At 43.7% G+C, this 25,116-nt stretch overlaps 2 protein-coding genes and 1 long non-coding RNA gene across 4 annotated transcripts in view; 1 reads left to right on the top strand and 2 right to left on the bottom strand.

The window, feature by feature from the left end:
• Positions 1 to 11,255, bottom strand: part of AMFR (autocrine motility factor receptor) — a 27,652-nt gene extending 16,397 nt beyond the window's left edge. The window contains exons 1-4 of the mRNA XM_083453327.1: positions 10,496 to 11,255; positions 3,478 to 3,570; positions 2,153 to 2,317; positions 1,307 to 1,459 (exon numbers count right to left, since the gene is read on the bottom strand). Of these exons, the coding sequence (XP_083309453.1) occupies positions 1,307 to 1,459; positions 2,153 to 2,317; positions 3,478 to 3,570; positions 10,496 to 10,768 (684 nt within the window). The 5' untranslated portion in view covers positions 10,769 to 11,255. The remainder of the gene's footprint in view (positions 1 to 1,306; positions 1,460 to 2,152; positions 2,318 to 3,477; positions 3,571 to 10,495) is intronic.
• LOC310683431 lies at positions 11,119 to 11,903 on the top strand. The gene is made up of 2 exons (XR_014514417.1): positions 11,119 to 11,220; positions 11,853 to 11,903. It is a non-coding gene; the product is annotated as an uncharacterized lncRNA (long non-coding RNA).
• A 1,271-nt stretch (positions 11,904 to 13,174) lies between these two features.
• Positions 13,175 to 24,858, bottom strand: NUDT21 (nudix hydrolase 21). Of its 2 annotated transcripts, none has more exons than XM_083452731.1 (7): positions 24,618 to 24,858; positions 23,230 to 23,430; positions 21,074 to 21,137; positions 17,927 to 18,016; positions 16,327 to 16,402; positions 15,339 to 15,465; positions 13,175 to 13,439 (listed from the first exon to the last, which is right to left on the bottom strand). In XM_083452731.1, exons 1-6 carry the CDS (start codon positions 24,731 to 24,733, stop codon positions 15,347 to 15,349), a joined length of 666 nt encoding a protein of 221 aa, XP_083308857.1. In that variant the 5' UTR covers positions 24,734 to 24,858; the 3' UTR covers positions 13,175 to 13,439; positions 15,339 to 15,346. The 2 variants fall into 2 exon arrangements, with proteins under 2 accessions (XP_083308857.1, XP_083308856.1); XM_083452730.1 differs by having other exon boundaries at positions 15,351 to 15,465; positions 24,618 to 24,751.
• Between the last annotated feature and the right edge of the window lie 258 nt (positions 24,859 to 25,116).

Genomic DNA, 25,116 nt, shown 5'->3' on the forward strand with positions numbered 1-25,116 from the left:
GAACAAAAAGAGGAAACAATTGACTGGAATTGTTTGAAATCTGATAAGAGAACTAGAAACCTGAGGCAGAGAACTAGAAAAACAAGACAACTGATTTTCCAGACAGACAGGACAAAATGTGCTTCTTAAATTTCAGTATTAAACTTTTGCTAACAAGTCTATGCTGTCTTCCTGCATATGCCCAAGATGGGAAGGAATAAGCTCCAGGAATTAGAAAGGCTCCTTCAGAAGAGAACAGAATGGTACCATACAATAGACGGTCTGTAAGCTCTCCCCCTTGGAAGACTGATCAGAGCAGGAAGGGAGCTTCTTGCAAATGGTTCTCATTGTTCTAGGGAACAAGCTTAAGAATGGTTAGAGATGGAAGTGAAAATTGATATGATCATTTGTCATAAGACATAAGAGGATTATATTTCTTTCAGATTTCCATTTATTTTTTAAAAGGTCAGAGCCACAAGTAGTAGCTTGTTGTATAAGGAAATAAGAAAATAATAAGCCACGTATAAAAAGAGATGTCCTTGATGGCTGAATTTGGTACAACTCTGGTGGTGGTGGTGTTAATTAATTAAATTTTCATTTTAAAAACATTGTCTGGTGTCTTTTTTCAGTAATTCCTCCTCTGCTCACCAAAACTGCTACTACAGGCATTATTGGGCAATTTGTATCCTCACAAGGTATGGGAGGAGAGCATTTGCATGTGCTACTGTATGTTCAAATAAGCATAATTCCATTGGTTATGATGGTTGAGACTGATGGGAGTCGTAGTCCAAAACACCTGAAAGGCACTAGCTTGTAGAAGATTGCTCTTGCAACCATTATTTCCTTTTCTGTACAACTGGTTATTCATTTAAATTTAGATTTTTCTCTTTCCTTTCCTTCTCTTATACTCATTCAGTTTAGGGGACTCCTGGAGATCAAAGGGCTCACAAACTCAGTTATGAATGAATGCTGTAAATCATCCTGAATTAAAATATATTTTAGAACCCTTAAGAGTATTAGCACTTAATACAGATGGCAATTATTTCTAACAGGCTACATCCACCAATTTTTCATATAGTGGCTTGAGTTTTCCTAAGCCCAGACAACAGAATGTTAACTGCTCACACTGCTTTCTGCAAAAAATATTCATCATCTTGAGCATAAAAATGCAGTAATCCCTATTCACTGGATACTCTATGAATCAAAAATAAATTCTGATATATTCTGGCTAAAGAATTAGAGCATACACAAACAAGGTTGCACAAATAAAACAAGGCTAACCAGAAAAAATTGAGCAAATTAATCTCACACTAACAAGAAATCTCACCTCTGCTGCCATGAAAGATAATGTGTGCATTCCATGGGTATAGCCAATAATACCACACACAACTGCTAGTCCACAGCAGGAAAGAAGCATAGCTACTAGCAGGGTCAGGACTCTGATGTGGCTGTTCATTGGTGTGGTGGGTGAAAAGGAGAGCTGAAATATACAAATGAAGGCATTGAAAAACTCCAGTTGCTCCTATTTACTTCCAAAACACATTGAATTCCTGCAGAGCCAAAGTATGTTAAAGAACTTGAAAAAAGCACAGAAAACTGGCACACAGACTGAACTCTCAAGCGCAACTTGAACAGGAGGTATATGCTGAAAAGCCTTCCAGTATTTATTTGTTCTTTACCATAGATCGACAAGCTGAGGTGATCAACAAGCTCAAGCAAAAATAAACAACTCAAACTGATTTCCATCATTTAATCTATGTATCAACTTTAGATTTCTTTGGCAAGAGAATACATAAAGGTAAAGGGACCCCTGACCATTAGGTCCAGTCTTGGCCAACTCTGGCGTTGCGGCGCTCATCTCCCTTTATTGGCAGAGGGAGCCGGCGTACAGCTTCCGGGTCATGTGGCCAGCATGACTAAGCCGCTTCTGGCAAACCAGAGCAGTGCACGGAAACGCCGTTTACCTTTCTGCCTATTTACCTACTTGCACTTTGACGTGCTTTCGAACTGCTAGGTTGGCAGGAGCAGGGACCGAGCAATGGGAGCTCACCCCGTCGTGGGGATTCGAACCGCCAACCTTCCGATCAGCAAGCCCTAGGCTCAGTGGTTTAGACATACACTCCTGTATAAAAGAACTCTCATCCTCAACTTCAAACCACCAGCCAAAACTTACGTATTCAAACCTATCCTTGCAGAGCTGAACCATAAGATGGAGAAACACGAGTCCAGAGAACCAAAGGCACCACATGACCACTTCTTCCACCGTCTGAACATTTAGTACACCAAAAATAAAGATGAACTTGTAGAAGATGAAGTTCCAAAATTTATCCTTGAGATGCTGAAAGAGATTTGTACATGTAGTTAAAAAGAGTTCTTCAAGAATGGAGCTACTGACACACACATGAAAACAGCTGTTAAAGTTATTATGCTGAGGGGTTATCCCCACATTCTTAGCTAAGAATCTACCTTAGATGTGGAGCGTTGTCATCTCACCCTCAAAGCCATTGATTCTTTAAAATGCAAGAGGTCCTTGCTAGCAAGCAAGAGATAGAAAAATATGGTGCAGGCTATACTCTTAAGACAGGGTTAGTCAAAGTGTTGCCTTCCAGATTGTGTGGACTACAACTCCCATCAACCCCAGATAGCTTGGCCAATGGTCACAGATAATGATAGTTGTAAGCTACAAATTCTGGAGGATACTACAAAAATGGTGGATTATTTAAAAAATCAGTCAAAAACCTGGTCTACACAAACCCCACAAAGGTACGTATTACTACTCGGATTGCACATGTACATGCTGCAAGCTCAAGAACTATTGAGAAATTGGGTGTTTTCCTCTGTAATCAGGATGTTGTTGCTTGTTAGGCTGCTTGAAAAATCTAGTCTATGGCTTAATGAGGGTGGCCAAAGTCTCTTAGGTTTCATTTTCAAACCCATAATTCATTTTAGAGTACATAAGCATAACTCTTCTTCCTCTATTAACATTCTTTTTAAAAATATATATATTTATATACCATCCTCCATCAAAATATCTCAGCAGCAATTTCTAATACAAGGATGGTGAGCCTGTGGTCCTCCAGATGTTCTTAGATTACAACTCCCATCAGTCCCAACCAGTGTGGATAGTGGTCAGGGATGATGAGAGCTCTAGTGCAACAACATTTGGAGAGCCACAACATCTGGAGAGCCACAGATTCCCCATCTGGTCTCTAATCTAGTATAATCAAAGGCCTCTCAACTTTGGAGCTGAGCCATTACCTCTCTAAGCAACACAGCCTATGTTCTGAATCTCTGTACTATCTATAATTACCTGAATTGATCTGCATACCATGGTCAGATCAAGACTTTATTTTCTATATATAGTGAATAAGGAGGAAGGTTACGTACGAACATATGCCTGGAAGTTAAATATTCCCAGATGAAAAATGAAAATCACAAATCCACCTATTACAAAGTTCTTTGTTAAGTCTACCCACCAGCAACTTTGGCCTTTCTTACCTGTCTTTCACTAACACGGAGGGGACCAAACACAACACCCTGTATTAGTTTAGCAATCAGCATCAAAATACAGCAAGCCGTATTCACCAGTACCTGGAACAAAAAATAAAATATATTTGTATGTTATGCCTATCCTGTCTTGAGTCTCAACATGAATTCTCTTCCATTAAAACTCACTGGTTTGGAACCCCCTGGCCAATTTGCCCAACTGATCAAGAACCTTGTTTCTCCCAACTGTGATCAGCCTTGGCCTCCTTCAAGTGTTTAGCGGTGTAAAATAGTGGTTATTAGGTTCTCTCCCTCCTAAGCAGATAATATTAAAGGCTATGTACGTTGGAAGTTCCCTGGAAAAGATACCATCCTAGGATGCAAGAAAATACCTCCAGAAACCTATGTTATTTTGTTTTGTTTATACAAGTATTTGTATACTACAATTCATTTCAACAAATCGCAAAATTGTTTACAATATAAAAATATATAACTTGGTAACAAACAAAAACAATACTTCCCCCAGTTTAAAATTCCATACAGTCATACATTGTGTTGCGTCCACTTTGTGTTGCATCTTTTCGCGTTATGTCCCATGGCAACCCGGAAGTATCAGAACGGGTTACTCCCAGGTTTTGCTGCTCGTGCCCGCACAGAAGCACTAAATCGCGCTTCACACCTGCGCAGAAGTGCCAAATTGCGCCACGCGCCTGCACAGACACAGTGCTTTGAGTTGCGGGCATTTCACATTACGGACAGGCCTCCAAACGGATCCTGTCCGTAACACAAGGTACCACTGTATATTGTTTAGTAAGTCAAATAAGAACCAAACAACATAAAAATGTGGCTGAGCCAGTTTGCCGTTGCCTTCTTAAGTGAAAATGAATGCTGCTCAACGTTCCCAGCTGAACAGACCTCAAGACTCAGGTCTGTGGTTTGTAACCCAGATAGCGCAATGTGAACAATAGTACAGTGCATTTCCAAAATGTACAATTCTGAAAGCAAAGAGCTATGTTTCTTTAAAATTGTGCAACCTAATTTCTACATTTAAAAATACAGTCACACTTACCAGCAAGATGTGTATATAACTAAGTTTACTGCTTCATTCGTAATAGCAGAATTAAACAAGATTTTACCTCAATTAAACAAGATTTTACAACAGCCTACAGCTTTCTCAGTCAGTCTCGGGGGGGGGGGGTTCATGGGGTAATGTAGCAAGCAGAGAGGAAAGGCTCCAACTCTCTCATCCATCTGTAGTTTGACCCTTGCTCACTGACTGCATTAGTGCATCATTATAATCAGTGTTGCCAACTAATCATGTGTTCTCATGCACAATGGCCAGTTGCTTCTGGCGTGAGCAGGAGAAACAAGTCAGAAAGCTGCATTTAAGTTCTGCTTCCCATGACATCTAACTAGGGATTGTGGTCTGTTGCTCCCTAACAAACCAGGGTCACTAGCTGACCTCCAACCACGGTTTGCTGTCCTGGCTTGTTTTTAAGAAATAAACCGTGATCCTGGGGAGTTTGAATTTCATGGGAAGCCAAGCTGAATTACAGCTTATTGGTTGGCTTTGCCAGTGGAGGAGCAAATGGGAGCAATCAGGCTGTGTGCAGATTTCTGCCTGTGCAAAATAAACCACAAAAATTCAGCAACCCTGGTTTGTCATAATGTTACAACATGACCAATTTCTATTGCAAAGATGAAACACAAGAGACATAGTAGACATTGAGATATCTTTGTCAAAGTTATCCTACTATTGTTATTTATGTCGCAATTCATATTTATGACTATTCATAAACACTGAAAATTGTTTAGGAGTTATAGTATTTAAAGTAAATGGTGAGAAAAAGAAAAGCATTTTTGCTATAACTTTTTTTAAAAAGACTCTTGATACTGTTAATGCTGGGGCAGCTCACAATTATAAACAAGTGATGAGAAATAAATAAGTGATGAAAATCTCACTGAACACTGCAGACTTCCCCAGAGGCTGTGAGAAAGGAAAGCGTTTGAATGACACAATTGTAAGGATGCGGGTAATCCTGGTGAGTGATTAATGTCTTCAATCAGCAATCGTTTACAGAATCACCACTGTTCAAATATCAGACAATGATCACATATGGCTCCTGCTGCGCAAGAATACATGCCACTGTTGAAGGCTGGCCAAAGGCACCTGGCATTTCAGGTGTTCATAGAACTCTGCTGAATAATATTGAAGACTAACAAGACTAAGTCACCTCCCCGGGATAATACATCTTGCATCTGAAATACCCCCAAAAGACTCATGTGCAAGCTTGCCTCTCCACAATGATTAACGTCTTTTTAACTTGCTTATACAGTTTTTAAAATATAATTTTGTGTTTTATTGCTGTAAACCACTATGATTATTTTAATTACATAGCAGTATATAAATATTTTATAAATAAATAAATCTGAAGTGCACGATATTGAAGGCTTACAAACTCTGTTTCAAAAACTGAAATAACTGAAGTGCTCTATCTCTTTATCAGTTAAGTGATATTTTGGGTCAAGTCTGTAATTTCAATTCAGCGAACATTACAGCACAAAATAATCAGATTGAAATAGCTATGCAACATGAATGGGTCTTCAGCACTAACCAAGGCAAAGTCAGAATGTTTTGTTACTAGACAGGACAGTGATGAGGTTAGATCAGGCTTCCTCAACCTCGGCCCTCCAGATGTTTTGAAACTGCAATTCCCACCTTCCTTGACCGCTGGTCCTACTAGCTAGGGATCATGGGAGTTGTAGGCCAAAAACATCTGGAGGGCCAAGATTGAGGAAGCCTGGGTTAGACCCTGAACCTAATGGTCATAGGCCCCCTCCTCTTAGATGGTAACGTGTATTACTTCAAATGTGATCAGCCAGTCTTGCTGCATATTGTGGCCCTAGATTTCTGGCCCCAGATCCTGCCCTGACACCACAAATGGACACAGGAGCTTAAGCAAAAGCAATGGATGCAACTCTTAACTTTGTACAGCAAGGCCATTACAGACAGAATTCTGCAAATGTTAGAATTCTCTCTGTGTGTACACACACACACACACACACACACACTTATCTCTCTATCCAGACAAGGAAGTGGCATTATCACAGTTCAAAGACACATTCCAGAAAGAAAAAATCACTTGAGAATGTTGCAGAGTAGGCCTGGTGAGTGTGTGGCATAGAGAAAGTACCAAGGGCCAGGCAGAGTGGCCTGGAGGACCACATTCAGACCCCAGGCATGAGGTTCTCCACCTCTGATGTACAGAATTGAACTCTAACTGAACTGAACTCTACCTGCTGTTTTGGCATGAGTTTTTATAGGCAATTATCAAATGCATCGAGTTCACTGTCTTATTTTACTTACAAAATCAGGTAAAGCAGATGAGAACTGAGGTGTACAATTTCTGAATGTTAGCTTCAGAATGCAGGCAGCAAAATCTAAGTAACCCCTGTGTATTTCTCCACACACTCTGGGCAAACATGAAATACATAGCTCAAGCATAATCTTAGCCTGTAGCAATAGGACTGAGGCCACTGATCAGGTTGCATAAGAATTAACAACAACCCCAAGGCCATGACCTTGCTCTACAAGTTTAAAACTGGCCAGAGAATGTTCTGGAAGGCAGATCACTTCATTGACACCAAGGAACTATAATTCTAGCCTGCTCATACCATGCCTGAGGTGTACTTAAGATATATTTTCTGTGTCACAAATTGCCAACACTGAACTTGTGTAAGAGCTGTGGGAGATTATGCTGGGGAGATCTAGGAAGCACTGATTAGGACAAAACTCTATGACCTATGACTCAGGGGCCAAAGTCATTTTATGCAGCTGCTGCTGCCTCCATTGCATCTTCAATGTGCCATCTGGCAGAGCTTTTGCAGGTGTGTGGGGCCCCTTACAGTCTGGTCCAAATGAGGTGGGAGAACTGGCAGTAGCTTGCTGTAACTTGTTTGCAAAGCATTTGAGGATAAAATCACTTGCATCCACTGGGATCTTGACTCTGCTGTTACATCAGATGAATCTCAAGGAATGTCCAGAGCACTGTCTAGTCCTAGTGTAGGATGTTTTTCGGTTAGTAAGGCTCAAGGATGTGGACAAAATGCTTGAATCGGTCAGGGCAACCACTTGCGCTCTGGACCCTTGCTCCTCTTGGCCGATAACAATGACCATGATATTCTTCTAGAACAGGTGTCCGGTTTAGGGCTGGGTGGCACTGTTTTGCAGTGGTTCCAGTTCAACTTGGATTATTATTTCCAGAGGGTGATACTTGGGGAGGCCCTGTAAAGCATTCAATTTGTGGCTCTATTTTATCCCCTGTGCTGTTTAATCCCCACTCAGTGGTTTCTACATGAAAGCACTGAGTGGGGTTATCCAGAGTTTTGAAATATGTCATCAGCAATATGCTGGTGACACACAGCATTACTTCTCCTTTAGATTTACAAGTGTGGCAATGCATGTGCTGGACTGTTGCCTTGTCTCAGTAATGAAATGGATGAGAGTCAACAAACTGAAGCTCAATCCAGGTAACACTAAGTAACTGTTAGTGGGTGGTTCCCTAGATTGGATGGAAGGGAGGTTGGATGCTCATGATGGGGTTACAATCCCTCTGAAGAAGTGAGTACATAGCCTGGGGGTCAGGTATGCTCAGTAGTGCAGAGTGTCTTCAATAAGCTTTGGCTGGGGGCTCAACTGCATCCTTATATGAACAGGGATAGCCTCAGGTCTGGTATCTATGCTCTGCTAACCTCTAGCTTAGATTACTGCAACATGTTATATGTAAGGTTGCCTCAGAAGACAGGAAAATTCAGCTGGTGCAGAATTCAGCAGTTTCAGTTTAAAGTGTTGTAAATTTAAACAGGGAAAACACTTAGAGAAAAATGAGACTCCATCTCACCATCTGGTGGTACAATTTTATATCGCACATAGTAAAAGGTAAAGGAACTCCTGACCATTAGGTCCAGTCATGACCAACTCTAGGGTTGTGGCGCTCATCTTGCTTTTACAATGCATATAAATCACTTTTTCTTTTCCAGTCTAGCTGAGTCCTAGGTTGCTCCAGCCACTCTGGGCAGGAAATCAATTACGGTGCTGAGCACACAACACAGGATCTTTTCAATAGTGGTTCTGCAGTTGGAAAACTGTCTTCGACTTAATATTTGCTTTGGCCCCTTAAGTTCTGACATTCAGGAAAGCCATCAACTTATATTTTTACTACTGCCTTTCCTTAAGAGAATATTGGTATCTCCAATACATCTATTTGTCTGCATCCTCTCAATGCTTCATATTCTGCCTGAGGTTCTATTGTATTTCTTTCTCTCTGTCATTTTGTGAGGACTTGGTCCTGAAAAGCAACTCACAAATAGCCAAAATAAAATTAAAGTCCTGCAGTACCTTGCAAATCCCTTGAACCAGACAACTATGGAGTCAAGATGCTTTGAAATTAGGGATACCCCTTCAGAACAAGGCAAGAAAGAGAATACAAGGCAACCAGACAATGTTGGAATCAACATTAAATGAACTCTCTTCATTAGCACCATCACGTTCTAGTTACTACACTGCCCCCTTATTCTTCTAGGTGCTGTCTATCATGTATCCCCAAAACTCCTACGCCAGCATCCCTCGCTTCCCTAGCTACTCCTTAAAGAATCAAAACCACTTCCAGCAACTACTTTTTTCCACTAAATATTTACTTAGGGACAATGAGTTACCCTTAGTACTCCCTAATCTGCTACTCTTTCCCCACACTTTTTGACCCTTAACAATCTTTACATTTGCCTTTCAGATGCCTTCTCCTTCTGCCAGCTTTATCACTCTGCCAGAAAATGCTCCCCCTACCTACTCAGATGTGCAAATAGGATAGAATGTCAGGGAGCAGTGGGTGACTAGCACCCTCTTCCCCAAACAAGCACATGTAATCCCTGCACTGATCCTTAGGCATACATACCCTATTCTGTCATTATACCCGCACCATGCCATGCAGAGTTACTCTCATCACCCTGATGCTACCTTGAACATCCCCTACAACACACACATCCCATAACGTGGGGGAAAGAGAAGTCTATATCATATTTCCTAATATTTTCACCAATGTGTCCCACTATGTCGCTACACCTTGCAAGACCCAACCCTCTAGTCCACCCCACAAGGACCACATTCCTTTGAGCCTCTTTGAAAGGGAGGAGCATATTGGCCAGGGAATTACTGCTGTGAAGGGTGTCTATGGGGAATAAGACGGGAGATACACCCTACTCCATGGGTAAACAAACTAAGGCCCGGGGGCTGGATCTGGCCCAATCATCTTCTAAATCCAGCCCACAGACGGTCCGGGAATCAGTGTGATTTTACATGAGTAGAATGTGTCCTTTTATTTAAAATGCATCTCTGGGTTATTTGTGGGGCATAGGGATTCATTCATCCCCCCCCCCCCATAGTCCGGCCCCCCCACAAGGTCTGAGGGACAGTGGACCGGCCCCCTGCTGGAAAAGTTTGCTGGCCCCTGCCCTACTCCCTCCAAACATCAGGTGCCCACTCCCCACAATACCCTCCTCTCCTCCAGGCACCATCTCTTCCATAAAAAAACAAACTCACCAACGGGGCTGGATCCAGACTCAGACATGCTTAAGTGTTAGCGATTTCAATGGGCCTAGTCCCACAACCTCGCATGTAGGGTTAGTCTAACCGGCACCCATTAATTTCACTGGGTCTACTCCGAGGACATCTTCGTGGGATCCAGCCCACCGACCTGAGTGGGGTTGTTGGCTCCCACCCCACGTTGCCCAGAGGTGTTCCTCCTTTACAGGTGGCCCACTTGTGCCCCATGACTTCTCTCATTCTCCCCCAAATCAGGCGCCCCCTCCTGCCCCGTCCTCCTCGCACCTTTCTTCGAAGTGATCCCCCTCGCACACCCCACCCGGGGCCTATATCCCAGGCCGTCTATCTCCCCCTGACCGCGGGGATCACGCCTCCCCACCTCCAAGGAATCCCCTCAGGCCCCGCTTCGCCTTCCCTTCCCGGGCGGCTCACCCAGACGCAGAGGCTGTCGGAGAGCAAGTAATAGGCGACGTCCAGGGCGGCCGGCCCGGCCCGCGGCGACAGGTCGCCCTCCTCTCCTTCTTCTCCTCCTTCTCCTCCGGTCTCCTGCTGCAGCCGCACCCCGGGGGGCTCTTCCGTGTGCTCGGCGGCCTGGCTGAGGGCGCGGTAGGCGCTGAGGCTGCTGCCCAGCAAGGCCAGGGCGCTGAGCGCCGTGTAAGTGCGCAAGCTGGGCCAAGGGAAGCGCTCCAAGAAGAGCAGCGGCATCGCGGAGGCCTGGCGGGCTCCAGCCCGGGCTCGCTAGCGCGGTCCGCGGGGTCTCCCGGCAACGGCCTAGCGCCCGCAGGGAGAGGCCTACTCCCGCTGACTCCGGCCCACACGCACGGAACTCGGGAGCGAAAGCCGCGCAGTCGCCCGCCCGCCCGCTGCTGGCCGCCCCGGGGCCTCTTCCCGAGCGAATGAGCGCCTCCCTCAGGAGCCCGCCCGCTCCGTCGCGACAAGCGGAGCGAATCCAGCCCACTGACTCGGAGGCGGAGGCCTTTCCGGCCAGGGGCGAGGGAGACGCTCGGCTTCGGGCTGCGAGAGAAGGCGGACGGCGCTGACTTCGGGGTGGAGGAACGAGACAGGCCGCCCAGCTGAGCCTTCCCCTCCCAGGCAGTGACCGGCGGGCGCGGAAATATGGAAGGGGAAATACAGAAAGGGGACGGACAGAGGGAAAGGTGGGTGGATTTGTGGGGAACAGGCCGCGCGGGGCGGGTTTCTTGTGGAATACGCTGACACATCTAACACAACACACCCCCTACATATATTTTAGACATCTAGACACAGGCAAACACGCACGCTCTGTGCTGTGTGCATATATTAACCACACAAAATATTATTTTAGACACACAATATGTTAGACACACACACTACGGACAGTATACGCACGCTTTATTATTATCATCAGGCATAATCTATGCCAAAAGTTATACTTCTAATTAAAGTGTATTAATTATATATGCAATGTAATGCATGCTTGGGTGTATAATGCTTAGTTTGTTTAAATGTTTAAAATACAGCTTTAGATTTTAACATTGTAACCTTGGTGGTGTCTTGTAAACATGAAGAGCAGGCAAATTTAAATAAATATATTGTGTGTGAGACATGGGTTTGTATGTATATGACACAATATATTCAAACACATTTCTTGCAAACAGTTCAGAATACAGTAGTCCAATTTTCTCTGCCCATCTTATTAAAATATAGTGCATACCTGTTGACCAATAGTTAGGTTTTTTAAAATTGAGGTTTCTTTCTTTCTATTGCCAACTAATCCCCTGCCTTGTAACACAATCTTTTACATTTCCAGTCCTTTGTAAAACTCCCCTGGCCTCATCACGACAGATGAAACTATGGGTTTTTTAAAAAATAATAAAATTAGCAGGCACCAAACACAATAGAGAGGTGGTTGTCTAATATTAATGAGGAAGGAGTTCCAAAGGGCTGGTGCTTCCACCTTGAAGAAGCAATTCCTTGCAAGTGCAGAACGATTGTAAAAGAGCCAGTTGTGCAGATCCAAGTTGAGTAGGTACAGTACTTACTGTTATCTCCTGGAAGATATCACCATGCTCATCTTCCATCTGTTGACATCAGGGTTGGAGCCCTCTGCAAGCTTTATGAATAATAAAATTCCCATAGCATGGACACATTTTGCATATTTCAGTTCCACCCCCGCCCCCTCATTTTTCAAATACTGTCTGTCAAAAGAACTTGCATCAGTGTACACCACAGTTGCAGCGAGAATTTTAATGGCCCAAAAATGGAAGTTACAGGAGGTACCTACAACTGCGGAGTGGCAGGCGAAGATTATGGACTTTGCAGAATTGGCCAGACTTTGAGGTGGTCGAGACAAGCAGTGTAGTGGCATTTGCCAGCACCCAGAACAGGTGCACACATGCCAGGCGGGGTGGGGGGCACCCCAGCCCTCACCACATATGCTGCTGGAGGGACCCCACCGGAGCAAAGCAGAGCTGTGCTGAGCTGCCTGTCCACACAGTGGGGAGCCCAGCCAGTCGACGCAGCCCTTAGGGGGTGGACAGGAGCGCCAGGCTGTGCTGGGCTCACCTGCATAGGGGCACCTGGTTCATGCCACCTCAAAAATTGTGTGCCTGGAGCCCTGGCACCCCTCACACTACGCCCGTTTGGGACAACAGGCCTGTCAATCAGCTTTTCTCAGCACCACCTCACATGACTGACTAGTGCAGAGCTTTCCAAATTGGAGTTATTCCTCTTGCTGATAAGAGTAGCAAGCAAACTAAAACTGGGAACTTTTATGTGACAAGGCAGCATCACCTGAAACACTGCCCTTTTATTATTCAGACACTTCCTTGCTAGCCTAGCTTAGTTCCCTCCTTCAGGCTGCACTGAGTGATAGAACACGTTATCAATTCCCTCCATCTGTTTCAAGACCTGCTGTCAACCTGAGTCCCAACACCTGCTATGTTTCCTGTGCGCAAAAGACCTTGCTTTTAGTTAGTTAACAAGTGGCCTAAATTTCCAAAGGTATATTTAGATGGATGAAGATAGTACTCTTTCATTCTCACATGCAATGCTGTGGTATCAATCAGTGGGCAGGTATCTCTCATCAAGTCATCAAGTCCCATTGGGAAAAGGAACACACAAAAACAGAAAGGAGATCATTTTGTTTTAATGTTATTTTTAAAAAAAGTCAAGTGACTATTACAACATAGGTGATTAAAATGCAAATACACTCATCATTCCACTATCTAAACAGTCAAGATTCACTTTCCTATTCAGATGGTAGAGAGTTTGGGGAAGGGGGAGACATAAAAAAAAAATCTTTGTGTCAGGTTCTCTCTTCTACATTTTAAAGCTGTTCTCACAGAGACGGCTTCTACCACATACTTCAGGAATTCAGTTGTAAATAAAATTGAACCTGGCAGAAGGGAAAAAGAAGTAATGATTACTCACACTGAAGATCATGAACTACACACTTAATCGGCTGGATAACAGATCTGCTTTCTATGAATTGCAAAAGATGCTCCAGCAGGTTATAGGTACACACTTGGATCACTGGCCAGAGGTCCTCCTGCAATGGTAGGCAACCTCTGGCCCATGGATTTTACTAGGCTTATCGGGACTCTCCATTTGGACCCTGAGGTCATTTTGGTCAAATCACATCCACCTGTCCATCATGAGACATCAATCCCAGTTACCTTGGCAAATTCAGAGCAATTGGCTCGTATGCAAGCCACTGCTTGGGAATTGCTCTCTTGACATGAGGCAGGCATTTTATTAAAATACTGACCTGCTTTTGAATTTGCTATGATCTAGGAAGGAGGAAGCTGCTGTTGTGTTGCTGCTTACAACACTGGCCTGTTTAGGAAGCAGCAAGGAGTGGCTGCTTCTAAGGATGTTGCTAATAGCCTGAAATTGCCACCCACCTTTGACTCACAGTATGCAGAAGCTGTGCACCTGCTTCCAGCTCCTCCTTCACCTGGCTGAACAATCTCAAGGGGTGCAGAAAGGAACAGGAAGCCCACCTCCACACCCCCTGCCACATCCAGTGGGGAACTTGGTTTTCTGTTTGATCATAGCTTTGTTGAGGTGCTGGTGGCTGTGTGTGTGCTTTGCTCCCCCCACCTTTTCCCATTGTGTTGATTTCCAGTACAGTGGTACCTCGGGTTAAGTACTTAATTCATTCTGGAGGTCTGTTCTTAACCTGAAACTGTTCTTAACCTGAAGCATCACTTTAGCTAATGGGGCCTCCTGCTGCTGTCGCGCCGCCAGAGCACTATTTCTGTTCTTATTCTGAAGCAAAGTTCTTAACCTGAGGTACTATTTCTGGGTTAGCAGAGTCTGTAACCTGAAGCATATGTAACCTGAAGCATATGTAACCCAAGGTACCACTGTATGTTTGAAGATGGGTGGCTAGGGGACAAGTGGTTTTTCTTTATTTGGGTTTTTGCCCCACCTACCATTGGAATGTGCACCCTGGAAGTTTGACTAGTTTTAATCCAACCCATGGGCTGATGGTTTTTTCTTTTTTCTACTCTACTGAGCCTAGCATTGCCCTACATAAGGGTAGCCAATGTGGTGCTCTCCAGACTACAAATCCCAGCCTCAGCCAACATGACTCCCATCAGGGATGACAGGAATTATAGTCCAAAATCTCAAGGGGACCACATTGACTACCCCTGCTCTACATGCACCTAGACAGTGCTTGCTAGAACTTTAGTTTTCTAAGAACACAGCTTGAAAAACAGCCAGCCAGCACATAATACATCAACTGGAAGCCCAGCAAGCAAGCAAAGTTCAAGAAAGTACATCAAGCCTGATTCTCCTGAGGTAATGTACTCATACGATAAGGCAGGCAATGACTATAGCAACAGAAGGAAATTTTGGTAGGGTGCCTTCTGTTGGCTTTTAATAAGCAAGGAAAAGTGAAAGGGAACATATAAGGAATGTGAAGTACTGTTTGTAATTCAAAACTAATTTAAAGTACTCTGCTGAATGATATGATATAAATACAGTGTCTTGAATCCTAAGATAAATTAAGGAAGTTTGTAGAATTTCATCCTGGCAACCCAACATACATTTTCAGGAGGCCCAACCCATCAGGGGACCTTTCAGGCAGCTGCAGGGAGGATGGAAACCTTCCTTTTGTGGTTTTTTTTAAGTCAATTTATCCTATGATCCAAGCCAATGTGGATACATAAGCACCACAATCCTCAGAGAACTCAGTCAGCTATTCCCTACAGAAGCAAGTGAAAGAGCTAAAGAAAGCTTTCCTGTAGCAGCTGCAGCAGTATGAAACCACAACATGGAAACTCACAGCATACTCTACCTGCTCAAAAGCTGGGGGAGGCTTGAAATGATAGGCCCATAACCTGGTGCATTGTCATAGAGCTCAAACAATGGAGCAGCTACCAGCTTGTAATTTTTGGGGACCGCAAACAAAGCTAGAACGAATCAAGAGAGATCAAATCAAATAAAAATCTGCTTCAAGCAAGGAAAAGACAAGTATTGAGTGAAGCTTAGTTTTCTTAATTCCTAGGTTGCATCATATGAAGAATAGTAATATTTAGAACTTTGGTTTGCACAATCTGAATATGCAGATACCATGCCTGGCATGAGGACTCCTCGGGCTATTCTAAGTTATCCAGGCACAACACACAAATTGAAAGCAACTTGGAATGAGTCATAAATACCTAAAGCCACATCCATCCAAACTTAAGAAATTTTAAGTGAAACTGTGTACAGAAAAGATGTGAAGAAATGCTACCTCCCACAATAAAATCCATCATACTGTAACAAACTAACAAACAAACAAACAAACAAACAAACCAATAATAGCAGCTTTATTAATTATACCCCACCCATCTGGCTGGGTTTCCCCAGACACTCTGGGTGGCTCACAGCATATATCAGAACATAGTGAAACATCAAACATTAAAAACTTCCCAATACAGGGCTGCCTTCAGATGTCTTATAAAAGTCAGATAGTTGTTTATTTCCTTGACATCTGGTGGGAGGGCGTTCCATAGGGAAGGCGCCACTACCAAGAAGGCCCTCTGCCTGGTTCCCTGTAACCTCGCTTCTCACAACAACTCTGGCTTGTTTCATCCATGGCACAGGAGTAGGGGAGGAGCACCACTGGAGCTGTTGAGCAGCATATAAACCACTAAAGTAGAAATAAGTTTTCAGAATTCTCTTTAAGTTTAGATAGTACAAACGACCTTGCCCAAGATTTTGTTGCCATCTCTCAATAAAACCTATATGAAAATTAAAGATGTGAAAATTAAAAATTATAGAATACCTACCCTTTTCTTGAAGCTGAACCAAAAAGAGCTTCTTGTGCTCTTTTGGTTTCGTAATGTGAGCTGGAATATACGGATACTGTGGGAAACAATAAAAAATAATGATTAGTTAATGTATGTGTACAGTTTTACTGAAATTGAAGTACTTAACATGTTATGAGAGTTCATGGGGTTGAACCAGGACAGTTAGAATCTGGTTGCTTTGAATCATATCCACAGCCAGAGCACTTCAGTTATTTTCCAAATATATTTCAAATGCAAAATATAGGTAGATTCTAACACAGGCCAAACGCCAAACTAGACATGATGCCAATCACGCCACTGGATCATGCACAATTGCTTTTTTTAAAAGTGAGATTCAAAACACTTGCTTTTAAATTCTAGGTTACAAATTCTAGAAATGTGCTTGTTTCTATACCACCTATATATAAAACTAAATCATTTACAGCTAAAGAAAAATGTATTACAAAAATGTACACTAATAATACCAGTTACTAAAGATTGCAATAAACAGTACAGGTGCAATAAAGCATTACAATGTGCAAAACAACAGGATCCATCTTTAACAAAATAGGTAAAGCCGGGGGGGGGGGGAGATGAGGTATTCAAAATATTTCTAAAGCTAGTAAGCAGTGATGCTTCTTGTATGGCAGGGTGAAGACTGTTTTAGAGAACTCAGGTGACAGCAGAAAATGCACCTTTGTGGGTCCCCACCATGGTCTGCAATATGCGGTGCCACTGATACGAGTTCCCCGGGTTATATGCCAGGACCCCATGGGGGCTAGCAGTCTTTCACAGGTTCAAAGCTGTTCAGGGTTTGGCACAGAAATTTCACATAGCTTGTGCGTTAAAAAAAGTTAAGGCTCTGTGGTAAAATAAGGGCCAGGACTAAAAGGCTGTATGCGTGAACATGCACACAGCAGGTCATTTTCAGTTCATGTTCTGCAGTAGAATGCAATGTCGCTAGCCAGGGAAGAATGGGACAGGGAGAATCAGCAACCTTTCCATGCATGGACAGAAGTGGCACCAACATTGGACACAACACTTATATTTCAATGTTGTAATTTCAGAACAGCATAATGAATCAATTGATGAAAAAAAATAAGTCTAACTTTAGTATGAATTGACAAACCAAATATTTGAACAAAAAGCCAAAGATCTGCAGAAAAAAAGGAAGCATGCAACATTGGCTGTTTGACTATCAACACCCTGAGGAGAGAAAAGCTGAGGCAGCCTCTTCTCACACATTCCCTGGGGTTGCTTAGGAAAGACTCCCTGAGGGAAGGCAAAAGAAAGAAAATTCAAGGGCAAGTGCCATCTGCTCCTGAAAAGGCCATCAGTTGTTCTGGGAGGAGAATGCCATTGCCCCTTATTTAATGCACTTTTTTTGTTTTTGTATTTCAAAACCTCTCATCCTATTCAAAGAAACTATGCTGCTCCTCAGTGACTTAATTCTATTTCTCTGACTTACAGAAGCCTGAGCCTGTCTTCTGCCAGCAAAAGAGTCGTGTAGTAGGATGATTAATTAGTTCTTGGGAGGGGTTTTGTTGTAAGCCCAAAAACTAAAGCAAATGAAAATGCTAGTGGCAACTTCAATTCTCACCTGTGGGGGCTCAAAATTCGGTCGCCACCAGTTACCAATGCAGTCATCAATGACCCAGTCTTGCTGTACTCCATCCTGGCGACCCAGGATCTGCCAAAATAGAAATGCAAGGAAAATCCTGACATGCTCTATGCCAGTGCTTCACAATAGCAGAATGTCATATATTAAGAATGCTAGCCCAACAGTATAGTCTAAATTCTTAAATTTCTTTAATCAATATAGAAGTGCAAACAAATACTGTTAATTGAATGACCTGATTCATATACAGTCATACCTCGGGTTATAGATGCTTCAGGTCGCGTTTTTTCGGGTTACGGACCGCCAAAACCCGGAAGTACCAGAACAGGTTACTTCCGGGTTTCGGCGGTCGCGCACACGCAGAAGTGCTAAATCACGCCTTGCGCATGCACAGAAGAACCAAATCACAACCCGTGCGTGCGCAGATGCACCGCTGCATGTTGTGAACGCTGCGGGTTGCGAACGCGCATCCCACACAGATCACGTTCGCAACCCGAGCTTCCACTGTATAACACAAAGCCAGGGCTTATTAAACTATGATTTAAGTAAGTTTGATCATCCAAACCCTGCCCAGTGGTTTAACTACTATTTGTTTTTTGTCAAGCCACAACTGTTGTTTGCTTATGAACTTTGGTTTGTTTAAGCATTAAACAAAGAATCCAGCCCCCTTCCTTAACTATGGCGTCTTTGACCACCCCCACCCCCAGACACTCATCAAGCTACAAAGGAACAAGGGTGGAAAACAAAATAGCTTGGAGGAACAAGCTATTAAAAAAATAGTCTGCGGGACAACTCATGGTTAATCTATGGTTTCATTAAACAAACCATGATTTAGCATTACGTGCAAACCAGGCCATTTATTTACAGTGTATCATTTACATACAGTGTATCATGACACTAAGAAAACACTATTTATAAAGTGGTGTATTTAAAAAAAAGTAATAGGTTTCAATTAACATTTTCACTAGTTCACAAAAGAATAAGTACAGAAATATAAGCAACGGTGCTGTTACTTAAAAGATTGTTGGACAAAGAAAAAGTATAATAAACAAAAAAAATTAGATGCATTCTTTAGTGCTAGCCATACTTTGTTTACAGAACATTATGCAACAAATATTTCTCCCCAACAACTGGTATTCAAAGGTATAGTCTCTCTTTAAGTGGATAATCTCAAGAACTGTAGCTAAGAACGACCTTGCTCAGGCAGATTAAGGATTCATATGGTAGAGTTGATGCTTTTGAATTGATGCTTTTGAATTATGGTGCTGGAGGAGACTCTTGAGAGTCCCATGGACTGCAAGAAGTTCAAACCTATCCATTCTTAAGGACATCAGCCCTGAGTGCTCACTGGAAGGACAGATCGTGAAGCTGAGGCTCCAATACTTTGGCCACCTCATGAGAAGAGAAGACTCCCTGGAAAAAACCCTGATGTTGGGAAAGATGGAGGGCACAAGCAGAAGGGGACGACATAGGACAAGATGGTTGGATGGTGTTATCGAAGCTACCAGCATGAGTTTGACCAAACTGCGGGAGGCAGTGGAAGACAGGAGTGCCTGGCGTGCTCTGGTCCATGGGGTCACGAAGAATCGGACACGACTAAACGACTAAACAACAACATGGCAGAGTAGCCTGCTCGTAACAATGGCCAAGTATTGCTTTTGAGAAGCTCACTAGCTTAGCTTCACCTGTGTCTCCTGCAACACTTGGCATTCATCTGCTTCTCCTTATGTAATGGAATCTGAAATGACTTTTGGACCAGGGAGTGAGATGGGGAGAGAAGAGAAGGAAGCTAAGAAAGACAAAGTGGCATTAAAGGAGCAAAACTGCAGCTGCTGCCACATTTTCCTGCATGCACCTTCCCAGCACTGGTCAATGCCAAGTACATGAGCTCCTGTCTACTAACCCTCCCACTCCCTTCCCAGTATCAACTGATACTGCTGAGTATGCAAATCTCTATCAAAGGGTGCAAAATTTTCAATATAGCTGGTGCCCAGCATGCAAATCTCCACTGTCCAATGTCACCCCCGCCCTATGGGAATACTAAGACAGTTTATATGCTGTCTTTCCATTTCCAAAAAAACCTCAGTTAAGTGGGTTGCATAACTAAAATAATAAACAAGCTGACCACCAGCTGTGCAGGAAAGGTGGAGGCAGATTAAGCTCACACACAGTGAAGGGAAAAGAAAGAGAGAGCTGAATGAAAAGAATCCAAAACAAAACATAGTTAAGGAAAATGCAACTAGCGCCCAGCGTTCCAAGGAGAAAGACAGTGAGCTGAGAGGCATGGAGCTGTCATGACCCACTTCTTCAGGAGGTGAAACTGATGACTCTGAGTCAGAAGCAGAATTGCATCAAAGGTCAGACCCAGGAACAACTGGTGAGCACATTAGTCTGAAGAATATTCCATTGTCATCCATTACAGAAGTCTCCATTACAGAAGCCCCAGAGCCTTTCCTGCTTCACTTGTGGAGAAGGCTGGGCCCCTTTAACTGAAGAGGCACTTTTCAATAAACACAGAGTTTACAACAAAGATAGAATTTGTGCTCCTATGTAAGGGTCAGTCAAAAGCAGCACCAGATGTTTGCACCTTACCCAAAGCCTAAACTCTACACAAGCCTCAGATGAGGCCAGCACCAGTACCAAATACTGGGAAAGAAAGGCACTGGGGGTCAATTAGCTGGGTGCCTTACAAGCTTGCTGAAAAGAACAGGAAATGAAGTATTAATATGACATGATGTTCTGCTTGGCAAGGTGATTGACAGGTGAGCAGCTCTGACCACCAGTCAAATTTGACTCTCCATGGGTGGGGAGTGAAGGACCTTGCCAGCTAGCTAGAAAAGGTTCGCCAGAGCTGCCTTAGAGTGAGGGTTTGTTAGCTTTCATATGGAAAACCAGAAAAACTCAGAACTCAAAATACATACTCACTGGAATTTTCATGGATTGGCAAAACTGCAAACATACTTCCGCACCTAAGAGTTTATTAAAAATTAAGGTGTTTTAATTCCTGAATTTACCTTACAGGTGTGTTGAATGCTATTCACCTTTGTTCATGTGAATGCAACCATAAAAGGCTTATTGTTATCCATCCTAAAGCCTCAGGATAAAAATGCAAATAATTGTGACATCTACCTCTGTCATTAAACGTTTGAGACCTTCTACCTCATCTTCTCCCGGATTAAGTTCACCACCTGGCCTGTAGAAAAGAAATTCATGATAAAGGATGTGTTTTAGGTGCAGTCATAATTAAAATATTTTTTAAAGTAACACTGCAGTAAATGTCCAAAAAGCTGTTTTGAGAATGTTTTACTACCTCAGCCAAATTTCACCTTCTCAGGATAGTAAAATGTGTCAAAACAAATCTGGACCAGGTCCCGTCCCCCCATTAAGTCCTATTAGATATATTTTTTTAATACAACACAAAACCAGTGGTAAAAATCAATAGATTCAATGGGACATTTTATGTCCTAGACTCTTTATTTGTTTACATAAAGAAAACTGCCAATGGTTAAGCGGCTTAAATTTGGGGACTTTGTTTGCTTGTTTAATTTATATACCGCCATGCATCTGAGGTTCCCAGAACAGTATAAAAACACAAAAATACAAAACATAATAACAAACAAAACAATGATGCCCACTTTAAAAGGCCATAGATTGTTTAATTAGTCAAAGCTCTGGGAGAAGAGGAATGTTTTCGCCTGGTGCCTAAATATATGTAATGAAAGTGCCACAGGAGCCTCCCTGGGGAGAGCATTCCACAAGAGAGGAGCCACTGCAGAAAAGGCCTGTTCTCGTGTTGGCACTATCCAGACTTCTTGTAGAAGGGCCATAGCTCTGCTCTGTTGCAGGGTCAGCTAATATGAGGAGAGACAGTCCTTGTGGTATTGTAGTTTACTACTGTGGAGGTGACAATATCCTAGAAGAACTATGGTGTTGCTTTACTTCTGTGCAAATTCTGCAATCAAAAAATGGACCCAGGGATTTTGTTCCAGAATTAGTTGGCTGAGGGCATTAAAAATGGCTTACCTATTAACTTCAGAAACTTGTGAAACTATTCCCAAGAATTTAGACTAGCTAATGCTGCAAAGAGATTAGAAGAGTCATGTGTGGTGCAGTCAGATCACCATCACCTTTTAGTTTTCTAAGAGAAGCAGGAGGAAGATAATAAGCAATATTCAGAAAGGATAGATGAAAAAACGCAGCATTTTGTTTATTTCAACCATTTATATGCTGCTTTACTGCTATATACTGTAATTTGTAGAGGGAATAAAGCTGAAGTAACCCAAATTACCTGAAAGCCCCACTGGAGTTGACTACTTGACCAACAACAATCTATTTAAAATGGAAGACCATGGTCTGTAGCTAAGTATTACTCAGACAGACCCATTGAAATCAATGGACCTCAGTTAGGTATGATTTACCCTCTTCAGATTTCCCCAGTAGCCTGCAGTCTAAAGCTACTATTATGGCCAGCTACAAACACAGTTAGTTGCCTAAACTGTGTGTGAACTCCCCAGAACTGGACCTGGGAATCAGCATGCTACAGAAAATACACAGGAATATTGGCTACATCTTTATATCAGTTTGGACTGTATTTGGCCATCTAGGCTAGTACTGTCTACTCTGACAGGGTCTCAGGTAGAATTCTCTCATGCTACTTATTACCTGAGCCTTTTAAGGATCTGGCAAAGTTGCTTTTTACATTCCTCCATATTACTTTCCTCCATATTTACTTAAAACACTGATACTTTGTCTTTTTGGCTGAAACACTTGAGGTGGTTCACAATTTAAGAAACACTACGTACAAACAAAGAGAAATGCAAGAAAAATAAGCAAGTTCTAGGTAGGAGCAACTCTTTCAAACCCTAACAATAAGGAGAAATGGTACTGTAGAAAGCAGTTCTGGGAGGGTAGGAGCCAAAGAACATTAGTTGCAACACAAGGCTGAAAGACAGACTTCACTTTCTCACCTCTCCCTGACAGAATGGCAGGGGGGGAGTGGTGCTTCACTCCCCAGGCCCAGCTGCTTCTCCACTCCAAATTCCCCCTCCACAGTGATGGACCAGGGCTCTCAAATTGCAGTGGTGCTCTGTGCAACACTAAAATCCCACCCCACCCCGTCTCTCACTCAGTTTTACAGCATTGTTATGGCGCTCGCTGCAGTGCAGCCACACTGGTTGAGCTACCCTAAAACTGCCTTTGCCCTCCATGCATAAGTCATTTACTTTCTCTGTGAAGCTTCAAACATGTATCATTACGCATTGTTAGGTTTGTTAAAGCTCACTTACAGTTTGAAGAAAGTTGTGCCCAACTGCAAAAGCAACACATGAGGCAGCCTGTGTTCGTGCACAATGAGGACCCCCTCGACAGTCCGCCTCATTCCAATCTTGTCAAATTCTTCCCTCATGCGCTGGAACCGGGCAGCCACTGAACTGTCCTTTTCATATAGGGGTTCCTTGGTCCCAAAAGTGTAATTTGTGAGTGGATACCTAAAAGGAATTAGACCTTAAATACAGTATTTCATGCAAACGGACAATCTAGTTCAAACATTGAACACAGAGCAGGGTATAGCCAGTGACTGTGAGCTGTGTTACATGGTCCGTTTTCACTGTATGCTTTGGAGCTGCAGCCCCACGTGCACAAAACATAAGACAGTTGCCCTACACTGAACCAAGACAGTTGTGCATCTAGCTCAGTCTAGTCTACAAAATGACCAGCAGCACCTCTACAGGGTTTCAGATAGGGGATCTACTCCGGCTGGCAGTGGTTCTCCGGGGTTTCAGTGAAGAGTATTTCGCAGCCCTACCTGGAGTCATACGTTTAATATATTTTCTGTCCCCTCCCCTTACGTATCGCCTGGAGGTCAAGACCTTTTTCCTCCTGTCCTGCACTTACTGAAATATATACAGTATTCAAATGACAATGCCACATATAGACTCAATGTAAAAGGAAATCATTGGGTCTGTTTTCTTACTCAGTTGTTTATATTTGTAATTTTGTGTTGCTAGAAGTTTACAAAAAGCTCCTTAGCTGGCACAGGGGATCCAGACTGCCTTCCCCCGCCCTATACGATTTTACTACTGAAAATCCCCCGTGATACATGCAGAAAAGAAATGCATTGGTAAACAGATACACATCCTTTAATAAAAAGTGGGGGGTGGGGAGAGAATGTGGTCTGCAAGCTGCAAAACACTTGGGGTGGAGGCAGATTAAGGTGTCCCCGAGAGCGGAAGTGTGGGCGACTGAGGAACCTAGGGATCTACATTAAAGCAAAGTCTGACCCCATCTAGTTCACGGTCGCCTATACTGTTTGGCAGCGACTCTCCAGGGTTCCAGGCAGCAAGTACTGTATTCCCAGCCCGACATGCAGCGGCAAACAGCTACTCTACCGTTGAGCTACGACACATGCACAAAGGAACCAGGTGCCGATAATAACCAAGCGCAGGGAAACCGCGCGAATCATGCACGTGTGAATGGGACCTCGACTTTTTTTATCGCGCGTGGAGGGGAGCAAGACAAAGTGCTGGAAAACGCAGAAGGGAGAGGATGCTGGGGGGGACGGGACAACCCTATTATAGTAAAGACGCGGGAGAAAGGGGCGGAGGAGGCGTGGCGCTGTGGCTCTCCGCTGCTCGTGGGAGGGGAGGAAGGAGGGGGGACACCGAGCGCCACTCACAGGTTGATGGTCCGCTCGAGCGTGAGGGGTTTGCTTTGCTGGATGTATTTGTTACCGAACTGGTTAACCCCACGGGGCCAGCCGGTCTGGGAGCGGTTGGGCGGCACGACGGACATGGCGAAAGCGGAAAGCGGCTCAGAAGGCCACGAGCATTCCCCGGCCGCGCTGAACCTCCGCTCCGTCCCGCACACCGCTCGCCTCACACCCGCCGAATCCCACACCGGAACCAGTAGGCCACACTTCCGAGAACCATAGAGACGAAGGTAGAATGAAGCCGAGTCCGCCCATCTGTGTTAAACGCTCCTGAGGAAACCGTACCGGCCCCTCTGGGCGGGCCTGAGTACCATAGAGAAAGCAAATATGACTCGAGAGCGAATGAGAAACGCCACAGCCAATGAAAACATCCCGCGGCAGCCCCGCCTCTCAACTAACCATCCTAGCAGCTGGTTAGGAGACTCTAGAGTGCGTAAGAGTACGTATCCTATCTCTGCGTGGTTTC

The sequence above is a fragment of the Podarcis tiliguerta genome (genome assembly GCF_965153285.1).
Source record: "Podarcis tiliguerta genome assembly, chromosome: 8".
NCBI lineage: Eukaryota > Metazoa > Chordata > Lepidosauria > Squamata > Lacertidae > Podarcis > Podarcis tiliguerta.

What these genes read in the sequence shown, in the direction of transcription:
- NUDT21 (XM_083452730.1), bottom strand. Translation starts at nt 24,733, where the DNA reads ATGTCCGTCGTGCCGCCCAACCGCTCCCAGACCGGCTGGCCCCGTGGG. An exon ending in TCAAACGTTTAATGACAGAG is followed by an intron (nt 18,017 to 21,073) that starts GTAGATGTCACA and finishes CTATTTTGGCAG; the next exon opens with ATCCTGGGTCGCCAGGATGG. An exon ending in GGTTCAGCTTCAAGAAAAGG is followed by an intron (nt 15,466 to 16,326) that starts GTAGGTATTCTA and finishes GATTCGTTCTAG; the next exon opens with CTTTGTTTGCGGTCCCCAAA.